A 14,355-nucleotide genomic window follows, 5' to 3' on the forward strand; every position below is an offset into this window, starting at 1 on the left:
ATTTTCTGAGCTATACAGAGGTTTAAATCAAGCCCTTAGTTTATCACAAAATTTGAAGAAAAATCAATGTCTCTGTCTTTACCTTAATAGAGTGGAAAAAATCAGTAGTGACTAATATAAGATATTCTACTTTTGTGCTTTCATAAATAACTGTACATTGGTAACAAACTTATTAATAACATAGTCCAATTCTCTTTCATATTTGTTGTAATGCTTATGTACGGACTTTAAAATAATGAAAAAGTTCCATACCTGTGAATAATGAAGTTGGTCCTGGCACAACTGATAATAATAGAGCAGGACCAAGACCTTCATCCTATAGTCTTATTCAAGAAATAATCCCATTGAAATCACTAGTATTTTGGGTGCATAAGAAATGCATGATCAGGTCCAGAGAGAACTTTGTGTGAGTAGGAAGTGCAAAAAAGACTCAGTCCTCCTCCCACTGAAATCAAAGGCAAAACTTACATTGATGTTAATAATGCGGGCTCTGTCCTAAACAAAGTAAATGAGAATCTACATCTAAAGTACACTATGGCATGGGAGACATTCATTATGCATCTGATCCTGCACTTCTGACCTGTCAAGCAAAACTCTCATGGATGTCAGTAGATGATAGATCTGTATAAGTAGAAAGAATTAGACTCTGCGGTCCCAATCCAGCATGAGTAGTCCCACTGACTTCAGTGGAGCTACTCACATGCTTAAAATTAAACATGTGTTTAAAAGCTGTGCTGGATCAGGGCTTAGATGAACATTACTCATCTAAATGCAGGACAGAACAAATGGATATGATTGTTCTGAGAGTTATCTGAGTTCAGAACATGCACATCAAATCACAAGTATAGGGTAAAGAAAGAAGAAAGAAAGAAATAGAGGAAATCTGAGTGTTTCTACAGGTCCAGAAAATATTTTGTTTTCAGTCATCTAACAATATCTTTATATTCCAAAAATCAACAATGATGAAGTTTAAACTTGTCTACCATACATGCCGAGTACAATTTCCCCATAATATTGTGAACAAATTTTTGCTATGCAGAGTGCAACCTAAATGTGCAGTTAAACAACAGACTAGAAAACCACTGTGAATTAATTAGCAATGCAAATTAAGAACACCAAATGCAGCCTTTAAAAATTGTATCTACATAGTATACTGGGGGAATTGTTGCAATGTGAGCACTACATTAAGTATTTAAATTGCTTGAAATACACAATTATCTGATAGTAATGTAGCACTAAAATTAGCCTGTTAAACAGTGATTAAACATTGTTCTTCCTATTAAAGGACCTTTTGCTGCATTTCTGAGCAGACTGTAGCATCTGACTGTAAAGTCGCATGATGCTTTGTTGCAGGGAAGAAAAGTCCATACTGATCTTGTGTGTATTTTTACAGCACACCATAAAAAGAGAGTGGAATCATTGATAGGTGTGAAAGCCAGGTAAGCAAATGACCCAATGACTTTCTTCCACCAGTTATTACTGCTTACTCTGAAGGAGGGGGGTGCTCATGTTTGTATTAGCATTACTTGTTTTTCCTTGTTAACACATGGAGAAAAATGTTGCTCCTTAGCTGTTATTCGCACCCCCTGTGGAACACCTGACTAGTAAGACAGCTGTATCGATCACAATCGATCATTCATTCAAAGCAAGTCAGATCCATCTTTTATCATCCAAATCGCGATAGGGGTGGCGGGAGAATATGCTCAGCTCCCATTACATTCTCCCTACATCAAAGCCACCCACAGAAGTCAGCATCTCGATGAGCTCAAAAGGTTAAAGGTAATTCCTCGTTCGCATCGCTCGGGCGCCACCTAGCCGGAATTAGGGCCCTGCACATTCACACAGGGCAGCGGCCCCACACGCTCCGGCTGCCCACGGGCTGGGGCTGCGTTGCCCTTGCTGAGCGGTAGGAGGAGAGGGGTTCGCTTGACTCTGTTGCCGCTGTTTGCATCCCCTGGCTCCAACGGGCTCCTCCGGCTGCAGCGGGGGAGCAGAGGCAGCAGGTCCCCGCGGCGCCTGGGCGTGTGCAGCCAGCGGCAGGTTCGGCGGCCGGGGCCATGCGTGCCGGACCGACAAAAGCCTGGGGGAGCGAGGCGTGAGGAAAGGCGCCCAGAGGCGGAGAGCGAGGCGCGTACGCACAGATCCATCTGGAAGCGGTTTTGCCTCCCGCTGCCGCCGCCGCCGCCGCGCCAGGCTCGCCGAGATCACCGGGCGCTAGGGGATGCCAGCTCGCCTCCTCTTCCAATGTTTCACTGGGGCAAGTGGAAGAAAAGGATGGGAGCGACCACTTCTTCCTCCAAGAGACCCGTGTTCGATGAGAAGGAGGATGGTGAGTACCGTGCGGTCCCGCACTCGCTCCGGGCTGCCCCCGCCATTCCTTCCCCGGGCGGTCAGAACCTAGCGAGGTGCCCACCCAGAGCCCCTCGGCTCGGCCCGCGCCCAGCCGCCCAGGGGGGATCGCAAGTCACAGCCGGGGGTTGAGGAAGGCAACTTTTATTTCACAGGGATCGTTAACACAGCAGATCGGCTCTGCTTTGGGAGCGAAGAGAGCTAGGACAGATCTTTTCTGACGGGAAATTCTTTAGTCAATTGCAGGCGCCTGTCTGGGGGAGAGACAGGCTCCAGGAACTTGGAGAAAGAGTTGTGAGAGGGGTGTGTGTTTGTGTGTGTGTGTGTACGAAAGGATTTTAAAGTCTATTCGGGGGGTGTTTGTGTAAAGCAAACTTCTTTGACAGTAAGTGCACAATGGACAACAGGAAAGGCAAACACACTAAAATAAGGTCTACCGTTGAAAGTGTCACAACCCCACCACTTTACTTCTCTGGGCTGAGAGATGATCAAAAGATGTGTGCAGCTGATACGGCAGAATCCCTAGTGTGCACACACGTGGTGGGTCATCTGTTGAATTTCCAGTTGCCTGACTGGTGCTGGAAAGAGCCGTCCTGCTTTAGCGGTAATTGGATTTGTCATTTATAATGTGTAAACCTATAATTTATTCAACATCTTGCAGTAGACCCATGAATATGGGAAGAAAGTTAATCTGTGTGGATCATAGACTGCTCCCCAACCCCTTTCATACCAGAATTCTCACCTGGTCCTGGATCCTTCTGTCTATAGATTGTGAAAGTGCTGTGCTGTGCTTTTTCCTCTTGCATCGTCAGCACGCAAATTGGTTAGTCTCTAAGGTGCCACAAGTACTCCTTTTCTTTTTGAGAACGTTTACCTGTCTGAGGAGAGGGGAGGTGGTGTACAGTGATTTTAAGATTTAAATGGAAAAAATCAAAAGTTAAAAGGAAGTGTGCATGTAACAGAAAACACACTAAAGAGAGGTTAAAAACCCTGCATGCTTCAATCTGAAAGGCAACAAATATAGTTCTAAGACAGTATTTTGATGCAGTTTTAGTGTCATGAACTTGAATGTTAGAATTTTAGGAAATATTTCTCGGTGTTATTGGCCATATGAGAGAATAGCTTTCACAAAGCCATCAACATGAATGTTTCTTTTGTTAAACCAATGCCTCCAGTACAGACATATGCACTACAGGTGGCAGAATGGGGTGTGCTTTGTTCACCTCCCCTGAGTAGTTTTCTTATCTAGATGCCACCCCCAGCTATCTTACAGTGGTTTACTGTGGGGGTAGTCTCCAACTGAAAAGCTGTTTGGGCAGTATTGAATCATGCTCAAATAAATTTGTTAGTCTCTAAGGTGCTACAAGTTCTCTTTTTTTTTTTTTTTTTTCGGATACAGACTAACAGGGCTGCTACTCTGAAACCTGCTAGTGTAATGTGGTCTTCCTTCACCCCCATCACAAGAGGAGCTCTCGTAGAGGGAGATTCACAGCCAGGAAGGTCTTGCAGAGAGATTGCTGGAACTCTGGTTGGGTAGAATGAGGGGGCCAGCACTACCTTGTCATTTCAATCTAGGACCAAAGTGTGAACAAGTTTGACTTCCAATTTACATGTTTCAGAGTAGCAGCTGTGTTAGTCTGTATTTGCAAAAAGAAAAGGAGGACTTATGGCACCTTAGAGACTAACAAATTTATTTGAGCATAAGCTTTCGTGAGCTACAGCTCACTTCATCGGATGCATTCAGTGGAAAATACAGTGGGGAGATTTATAAGCATAGAGAACATGAAACAATGGGTGTTACCATACACACTGTAACCAGAGTGATCACTTAAGGTGAGCTATTACCAGCAGGAGAGTGTGTGTGTGTAGGGGGAACCTTTTGTAGTGATAATCAAGGTGGGCCATTTCCAGCAGTTGACAAGAACATCTGAGGAACAGTGGGGGTTGGATGGGGGGAATAAACATGGGGAAATAGTTTTACTTTGTATAATGACCCATCGACTCCCAGTCTCTATTCAAGCCTAAATTAATTGTATCCAGTTTGCAAATTAATTCCAATTCAGCAGTCTCTCATTGGAGTCTGTTTCTGAAGTTTTTTTGTTGAAGAATTGCCACTTTTAGGTCTGTAATCGAGTGACCAGAGAGATTGAAGTGTTCTCCAACTGGTTTTTGAATGTTATAATTCTTGACGTCTGATTTGTGTCCATTTAGCTGGGAGTGCTGGTAGCGTAGGGCCTGAGGAGGGAGTCTACATAGCCAGACAATCCTGCTGTCAGGGTGCTAATACCTGAGGTGATGGGGCATCCAGGATTTCCAGGTTTATGGATCTTGGGTAGCAGATAGAATACCCCAGGTCGGGGTTCCAGGGGTGTGTCTGTGCTTATTTGTTCTTGTGCTTTTTCAGGGAGTTGCTTGAGCAAATGCTGTAGTTTCTTTTGGTAACCCTCAGTGGGATCAGAGGGTAATGGCTTGTAGAAGGTGGTGTTGGAGAGCTGCCGAGCAGCCTCCTGTTCATATTCCAACCTATTCATGATGACAACAGCACCTCCTTTGTTAGCCTTTTTGATTATGATGTCAGAGTTGTTTTTGAGGCTGTGGATGGCATTGGGTTCTGTACGGCTGAGGTTATGGGGCAAGTGATGCTGCTTTTCCACAATTTCAGCCCGTGCACGTCAGCGGAAGCACTCTATGTAGAAGTCTAGTCTGTTGTTTCGACCTTCAGGAGGAGTTCACCCAGAATCCTTCTTTTTGTAGTCTTGGTAAGAAGCTCTCTGTGGGTTAGTATGTTGTTCAGAGGTGTGTTGGAAATATTCCTTTAGTCGGAGGTGTTGAAAATAGGATTCTAGGTCACCACAGAACTGTATCGTGTTCGTGGGAGTGGAGGGACAGAAGGAGAGGACCCGAGATAGGACAGATTCTTCTACTGGACTAACAGTATAGTTGGATAGATTAACAAAATTGCTGGATGGGTTAAGGGAACCACTGTTGTGGCTCCTTGTGGCATGTAGTAGTTTAGTGTCCTTTTTCTTTTGTAGAGAAGCAAAGTGTGTGTTATAAATGGCTTGTCTAGTTTTTGTAAAGTCCAGCCACAAGGTTGTTTTTTTATGAGAGTATCCAGTTTTGAGAGCTCGTTCTTAGTCTTTCCTTGTTTGCTGTACAGGATGTTGATCAGGTGGTCCCACAGTTTCTTTGAGAGCGTGTGGCACAAGCTGTCAGCATAGTCTGTGTGGTATGTAGATTGTAATGGATTTTTTACCTTCAGTTCTTTTGGTATGATGTCCATCTGTTTGCATTTGGAAAGGAAGATGATGTCTGTCTGTATCTGTATGAGTTTTTTCATGAAGTTGATAAGATTTCCACTCCATACGGCTAAATTCAGTGCCTTGCATAATGACAGGTTTCAGAGTAGCAGCCATGTTAGTCTGCATTCGCAAAAAGAAAAGGAGTACTTGTGGCATCTTAGAGACTAACAAATTTATTTGAGCTTAAGCTTTCATGAGCTACAGCTCACTTCATCGGATGCATTCAGTGGAAAATACAGTGGGGAGATTTATATACATAGAGAACATGAAACAATGGGTGTTACCATACACACTGTAACCAGAGTGGTCACTTAAAGTGAGCTATTACCAGCAGGAGAGTGGGGAGGGGGGAAACCTTTTGTAGTAATAATCAAGGTGGGCCATTTCCAACAGTTGACAAGACTGTCTGAGGAACAGTGGGGGGTGGGGGGGGGGGAGATAAACATGGGGAAATAGTTTTACTTTGTGTAATGACCCATCGACTCCCAGTCTCTATTCAAATTACAAATTAATTGTATCCAGTTTGCAAATTAATTTCAATTCAGCAGTCTCTCCTTGGAGTCTGTTTTTGAAGGTTGGACAATGGTGAGAATAAATTAGAGTGCAATATCTTAAAATTACATTCACTTCCATTTAGGTGATCATGCATTACTTCTTTACCTTGATTATCACTACAAAAGGTTCACCCCCACCCCCCGCTCTCCTGCTGGTAATAGCGCACCTTAAGTGATCACTCTGGTTACAGTGTGTATGGTAACACCCATTGTTTCATGTTCTCTGTGTATATAAATCTCCCCACTGTATTCTCCACTGAATGCATCCGATGAAATGAGCTGTAGCTCACGAAAGCTTATGCTCAAATAAATTTGTTAGTCTCTAAGGTGCCACAAGTACTCCTCCCCCCCACCCTCAATTTACAGGCTCTAGGAGTACTGTGTAATTTCAGTCTTGTTATCTCAGCTTTCACAGATAAAAGGATGGATTAAGTCCTCAAAGCTGACACAACTGATAAATACATATTCTGTTAAGTAGCTGGGCAATGTGATTTTCACTATTCCTATTTGCATGCAGTGTGATAAGCAAGAATGAGCATACATAGAACCCAATCCTGCATGGTCATTCAAAGATGGAAATCCTATTTCAATTGGAGTGACTGACCCAGAGGGTTTGCAGGCCCTCTGCAAAGATAGGGTAGTTGTTAATCTCAAGAAATAATGCCTCATTTAAAAGAATAGAGAAGGAAAACAGAAGTTAGTGACGAGGCTTCTTTGCAATAACTAAAAATATGAAGCTTCAGCTTCTCGTGACACATGACATTCTGCCACGACCATGAGTAAGAGCAAAGCTCTGAAGATTGGACAATGGTGAGAATAAATTAGAGTACAATATCTTAAAATTACATTCACTTCCATTTAGGTGATCATACATTTCTTCTTAACCTTGAGGGACAATAAGTTTGAATGTTACGTCATCTTGAAGTACTGTATGCTTGTCTTAATCACTAATATCTGGTTAATATTGTTCCAGATCTTAATACTGTTTATCTCAAAGAACTTTTAGCGGGCAGATTCTTCATTGATTTAAACTTCTTTGGAGCTCCAATGAAGTTTAATAGGTTTAAGGCAGCACAGACGTCCTGATTCAGAAAGGTCCTTAAGTGCATGACTGACTCTGAGCACATGAGCGCTCATGCTTAAAGTTAGGCACATGTTTAAGTATCTTGATGAATCAGGACCAGAATATGACCCAATTTTTTTTTTACTTCCCCAGTAACTGTTTTCAAGCACACCAGCCAGGGTTGTTTTCCTTGTATGTAACAATGTATAAACTCGTTAATAACTGCTAGAGTTGTCAGGGTGAAATAGTAGCTTACTGAAGTCAATGGCAAAACTCCCCCTGATGTCAGTAGGGCTAGAATTTCACACTAGAAACATTAGGTTCAGATTATTATTATGTATCTAGTGTGAACCCTCAGGGCACAATTTTGCCTTTATTTACATGAGTTGTTGCAAGGAGGAGGGAGAAAAAAATATTGTTTTTAACCTCTGAGGGTAGGACAAGAAGCAATGGGCTTACATCGCAGCAAGGGAGGGTTAGGTTGGACACTAGGAAAAACATCCTAACTGTCCGGGTGGTTAAGCACTAGAATTAATTGCCTAGGGAGGTTGTGGAATTCCATCATTGGAGATTTTTAAGAGCAGGTTAGACAAACACCTGTCAGGGATGGTGTAGATAATACTTGGTCCTGCCATCAGTGCTAGACTGGACTAGATGACTTCTTGAGGTCCCTTCCAGTCCTATGATTCTATGAATTTCTATTGATGTCACCTGTGTAAGTGAGGTCAAAATTGAGGCTCTACTTTTGCTCTAGAACAGTGGTTTTAGATCTTTTTTTCCATTTGTATACTGCTAACAAATTTCAAATGGAGGTGCAGACCCCTTTGGAAATCTTAGACAGTCTGCAGAACCCCATGGGTCCACAGCTTGAAAACCACGGTTCTAAAAGATATACTAAGTATGAGAAAATTATATTAAAAAGGTAGCTAGTGATTATTGGCAAACAAGCCTTTACTAGCCAAAGTAATTAACATTGAATAATTATTAACACTGGCATCTCTTTTGTATTATTAAAGAGTACAGAATGTAACTATTAAAATGCTACAGGTACAACATTACAACTAATTATCAAGCAGTGTTGTGGTGTGATTGGAATGTAAAGTAAGAGTGGTGTTGGGATTGATATTGCAAAATCTAGTAAAACCTAGTACATTTAACTGATTAGCTGTGTATGGGCCTGCTTATATGGCTGCTATGTCCATGGACTCTACTAGAATTTTTTGACGAAGGTAGGTGCAGGACTGGACCCATAGAAACACACTGTGTCCCATTTTGAATGTTAAGAGGTAACAAGAGCAATGAGTAAGACAATTGTAAAATGCTTTAGAAAGTCAGCTTCACAATATAGTTTAGAAGGCATTTTTTCTGAACAGACTCTATACCCTTAAAGAGAAAAGAAATCTTTCCAAGTGAGGAAACATTGCCCAAGAATGATTATAAATAAATAGGGTACTTACAAGCAGTGTTTTTATAACAGGATAGATGTATAAACATTTAAAGTGTGTTTTTTTTTAAATCATTGCCTGTTTTTTTCCATCATTGCTTGTGTCAGGGTTCCTTCCCCACTCTGAATTCTAGGGTACAGATGTGGGGACCCGCATAAAAGACCCCCTAAGCTTATTTTTACCAGCTTAGGTTAAAAACTTCCCCAAGGTACAAACTTTGCCTTGTCTTTGAACAGTATGTTGCCACCACCAAGCGTTTTAAACAAAGAACAGGGAAAGAGACCACTTAGAGACATCTTCCCCCCAAAAATATCCCCTTATTGGTCCTTTGGGTCAGGTGCCAGCCAGGTTAGCTGAGCTTCTTAACCCTTTACAGGTAACAGGATGTTGCCTCTGGCCAGGAGGGATTTTATAGCACTGTGTACAGAAAGGTGGTTACCCTTCCCTTTATATTTATGACAGCTTGTTAGCATATTCAGAGCAATTACAGTGTTGTTCTGGTGCACTCATATTTACTGGCATAGCATGGTTGCTATGGAGATCTCTTAAGACATTCCGTTTACTTCCTGAAATAAAGAGCCAATTAATATTTCAATTTGATGTGAGATAATGTCAGTTATTCTTCATATATTATCACAATTGTCAGTTTAAAAAAAATCAGCAAAAAGTAGACTGGTATATGTTTCTAATGACAAAACTGTATATATGACAAGCATAATGAATTAAAGACATAGTTGTCTAAAATCAAAGGTGAAAGCTTAATATAAATAGAAAAACATCATACGTTCTGCCAGTTAATACAAAGTTTAGATTTTTCCTCCAGAGAAATCTGAATATCAGATTTTAAGACCAGAAGGGATCATTGTGATCATCTAGTCTGACCGCCTGCATAACACAGGTCATAGGACTTCCTTGAATTAATTATTGCTTCATGTCCAATAGCTGTGGTTGAACCAGAGCATTTCTTTTAGAAAAGATCTATTCTTAATTTTACGAAGTGTCCATTGATGGAGAATCCAGCACAACACTTAGTAATTTGTTCCAGTGGTTAATCATACTCCCTGTTAAAAAAAATTATGCCGTATTAAGAGTCTAAGTCTGTCTAGCGTCAGATTCCAGTCACTAGATCTTGTGATTCCTTTGTCTGCTATACTAAAGAATCCTCAACTGTCGTATTTCTCAAAAAGAAAAAGGAGTACTTGTGGCACCTTAGAGACTAACAAATTTATTTGAGCATAAGCTTTTCTTTTTGCGAATACAGACTAACACGGCTGCTACTCTGAAACCTATCGTATTTCTGTTTCCCATGTAGGTACTTATAGACTGATCAAGTTACTCCCTAACCTTCTTTTTGACACACTAAATAGATTGAGCTCCTTGAGTCTTTCACTAGAAAGCATGTTTTCCAATCCTTTAATTATTCTTGTGGCTCTTCTCAAAATTCTCTCCAATTTTTCCAACATTTTTCTTTAATTGTTGATACCAGAACTAGATGCTGTATTCCAATAGCAGTCACACCAGTGACAAATACAGAGGTCATATAACCTCCCTACTCCTACTCGAGTTTTCCCTGTTCATACATCCAAAGATAGCATTAGCCCTTTTAGCCACAGCATCACATGGGGAGCTCATATTTGGCTAATTATTCACCACGACCCCAAAATCTTTTTCTAGGATACTGTCCCCCAAATAGGAAAATCAGCTAATATTTCTTAATAAATTTGTGTGTAGCCCAAGAAAAAACATGCTGTTGAATATAATCCAAACTGATATAGAAGTGATAAGGCAACTGCTTTTGATAAATCCACATTTTAGTCTTGTCCTTGATTACAACACACACTTACCCCTTTTCATGTTTTCCGGTTTAACCTTCGAAATGCTTCACAGTATTTCAATGTTATGCTCCAGCTATCTGTAAAGTTGGTCTTGAAAAGAAAGAAGTGTTCCTCATGCTTTGTGACTATTTACAAAAGCCAACAGACAGAACACATCCATAAAGCAATTGCTCTGCTCTGAAATAGTCAGATTTAAGTGCTATTATTTGTATAGAAAATTGGTTTGGCATCTACGATGCTTTCTAAAAATGTAGCAGCTTTAGCTACTTGTTATAGCTTTCCATCTGGAGAAGTTTTTCAGTGATAATTTTCTGACAGAAAACAAGGTCTTCCCCAAATTGAACTGCACCATATATAGTATATTTTAGATTAATCAGAGGTTATTAATTGGCGTAGTCATATCTGACATGAACTCAACATTGTCAGGATTTCTAACTAACCTGGTGCAAACGCTCTTTCCCCCTCTAAATTGTTTTCAAAAATGAGATGTGGGGGACATTACCCAGAGTACAATCTGGACTGATGAACAGCTGTGTCCCCTCAATTCTCTAATCAGGATGTCTTTTACATTGCTTCGCCACAAGAACAACCACTCCTGGCCTGCTCGCACATAGCCTCCTCCCAGTTATACTGTATGAATGCTATAACCAGCCACTTGTGAATTACACTGCAGGGCAACTCCCAGTCCCAGACTTTCCCCAGAAATGTTGCATCTTGTACTGCCCAGAATACAAGCTCAATATCAAGTCAAGCTCATATCAAGCTCATATACAAGTAATACAAGCTCATATCAAGTCCATCATTTCATTAGTAGAAAATCATATGCACAAATACTGTTATCCCAAATGAAGTTTCCCAAACACTTCATCCAAGCACACTGGTTTAGATAAAACAATGAAAAAGTTTTATCTAACTACAGAAAGATAGATTTTAAGTCATTACAAATAATGAGGCATAAAAGTCAGAATTGGTTACAAAGACATAAAAGGTAAAACACAACTAACACCTAAAGTGAATTCAAAGTAAAGATCTTTCTCACCACAAGTTCCAACATTCTTATTGGCTGAATCTTTCAGTCAGGATCACTCCTGAGTCCAGTGCTGTTTCCTTTGTTCTTCAAGTGTTGATGATTCCGTGTGTAGAGAGAAAGGGAGAGATGATATGGGGCGTCTGCTCTCTCCCCTTATAGTCATTTCTCTTGCCGAAGAATCATCTCCAGCTGAGGCTCAGAAGACAAAAAGTCTTTGAGGACAGGAACCTCAAGCTACTTTTTTGTCAAAAATGTAGATTTTTTGGCCCATATCATCTCTCCTGCCAAACAGTGGTCACTTAATGAGGTGATGGTCCATTTGATCTCGTTGATACCTGATTGAGGCATTGGCTAGCCTTTTGTCTCTGGGGAATATGTTTATGATTGCCCACCAGACAGGGGTGCTGAGAGCTATTGAAACAAACTGTAAACCGTGTATATAATGGAAATCATTTCAAGCCAGGGGTTGCGGTAACATTCCCCACTTCCCTAGTTCTGGAGGCATAAGTGCTGGAACAGGTCTCCATAATATCACACAGTAGAATCTTATAACTTTACTTATAACTGTACAATGTTACCACATGTATTTTACCAAGACAGTAATGATCAGCAAATCATGAGTTTTCAAATGACACCTCATGAGGCATACTTTGTACAAAGTTTTACCACAGTCCTCTAAAAGGGATGAACATAGGGGTATACACTGTCACAGTATGAGAGTCTTCCATCCTTTACAGTGAATCCAATTGTTTTCGAAGTAAAGAAAATACATGGGACTCCACATTCCCTACCAGAAACAGGAAAAAATATTATAACACTAAAATGTTAAACATTGCGGGTTGCAAACTGAAGCACATAAAGGTTAGGAAATGTCAGGATTAAGGTTGTCTGTACAACCTTCATTCAGTCTTCCTGTGCTTATACATTATGATACACTTTTAAAATTACATGATCACGTTTTTCTACAGGACCTCTGGCTTGGACCTTAACCTCTCTGTGCTTCAGTTTCCTATCTGTACCTATCAGAAGTTTTCAAGGGCTTATAACTTTACCAAATTTGGGAAGTTTTTCCCTAGAACAACAAAATGCACACCTTGACATCAGGGCCACTCCCTGCCCACCCGCCAAGTTTGAAGTCCCTGTTCCAAAACATGGAGGAGCTAGCGCTTTTCAATGAAACAGTTGTAAGAATTTTTAATATGGACAAAACATCATAATTTCCCCTGATGTTGTTCTTAGATATGCTGAATCAGTGTTGTGCATATATGTATATATATATATATGGCTGAGACCAACAGGAAAGTTTTAGCTTGAATGTTTAAAGTTTGGCAAAGTTATAAGCAACTAAAGACAGGTTTTTATAAGTAGTAGGGTTGGGCAACCTTAACTATAGGAGGGGCTGCCTGCAGTACCTATAACAGAATGAGATATAAAAATTAACAGTATATTGTGTTTAACAGGGCACACTTCATCTCTGTTCTCAGATGCTGTAGGAACTCTCAGACTCACTCTGTAAAGTAGCAACTGCGTGTGATTTAGTTACATTCCCATTCTCAGTATAGGCCCATTCAGCAATATTGTTACAATGTTTCTCTACCTTCAGCCCCTTCCCACAAGGCCAGGGAAGAACAGAGGTGTCCTTTCCTTGAGCTTCTTGTTCACACTGAGCTCAGTCAGCCTTACTTTCTCCCTTCCTGTGTCTTTTTTATACCCCTCAGCCGATGGCCTAATTGGCTCACCCAGTCTCCCACCCTGATTAGCCAGTTAGCTTGCACATCCCTGTCAGCCTTCTCCAAGGGTGCTGCCGGAAGCCTACGTGCTCAGAGTGCTAGCTCCTGACACCGTCAGAGTGTTTTGTATAAAGTTATCTAAAAATGTCTGAAGAAGAACTGTGAAGTGAACGTCCATCTTGGCTTCTCTGGCAGCATCAAAATGGCTAACTAAAAGGAAGTTCGGGACATATCAATACATTTGGTGTAATCAATTTAGCTGTCGATTCCTTCGTTTAACTTGAAATGATGAGGTATGAAGGCTTTTGTCTTTTGGGCACTGCATCTGAGGAGTACAAACTGAAATTAGAAATTGTAAAACTGGCCTAAGGGCTTTTAAAGCTAACGTCTAATTTTTTCTGCTACTCTTAGGAATTGCCTTGCTCTTAGGGTCTGATCCCAGGTTCACTGAAGTCCGTGGGACCTTTATAGTTGAATGGGGGGTAAGATCAGGTTTGTTTCTAGCTCATCTTATTTACCAAAATTAACCTTTTCTAATAAAGAGCGCAGTCCTGCACTCCACAGGCACAACTCTCATTGTCTACTCAGAAAAGCTTTCACTGTAGTCAATACTACAGGAAAAATCCTCAGATTAGGTTATATAGAATGTGGGGCTTTTTTCTCAAAGGACAATCAGTATTTGAATTCCTTAAACCAAGATCCACCTTACTGGAATAATTCAAGGGAATGCGGGGGGGGGGGGGGGGGGAAGGAGAAATGACCAAGGATCATTTATTAGGATAACAGAGAGCTAGCTTTTGAAGCTAGAAATGTCAGGCCAGTGAGCATATCCCACACATTTGATTTCCTGTCTTTGTAGGTGGAGGAAGAAGTGGGAGATAGAGCTTCTAGGCCTGTTTCATCTCTTTAGAGGCTAACTCTCCTTTTGAAATTTAAAGATCTTTGCTCTCTATCACAATTGTACAGATATTTTAATAAATATGTGGGGGTGGGGATGACTGAGAACGAGACTTTTCTCCTTATAACAGAAATAGCTAAACCATTTTT

General features: G+C 40.9%; 1 protein-coding gene across 1 annotated transcript in view; it reads left to right on the forward strand.

Annotated features, from left to right (window-relative positions):
- Positions 1-1,856: 1,856 nt before the first annotated feature.
- The window catches only part of STK32C (serine/threonine kinase 32C), a 253,843-nt gene continuing 241,344 nt past the window's right edge, over positions 1,857-14,355 (forward strand). Inside the window, exon 1 of the mRNA XM_073353977.1 lies at positions 1,857-2,329. Coding sequence (XP_073210078.1) covers positions 2,245-2,329 — 85 coding nt within the window. The 5' untranslated portion in view covers positions 1,857-2,244. The remainder of the gene's footprint in view (positions 2,330-14,355) is intronic.

This window comes from Lepidochelys kempii, chromosome 7, assembly GCF_965140285.1.
Source record: "Lepidochelys kempii isolate rLepKem1 chromosome 7, rLepKem1.hap1, whole genome shotgun sequence".
NCBI lineage: Eukaryota > Metazoa > Chordata > Testudines > Cheloniidae > Lepidochelys > Lepidochelys kempii.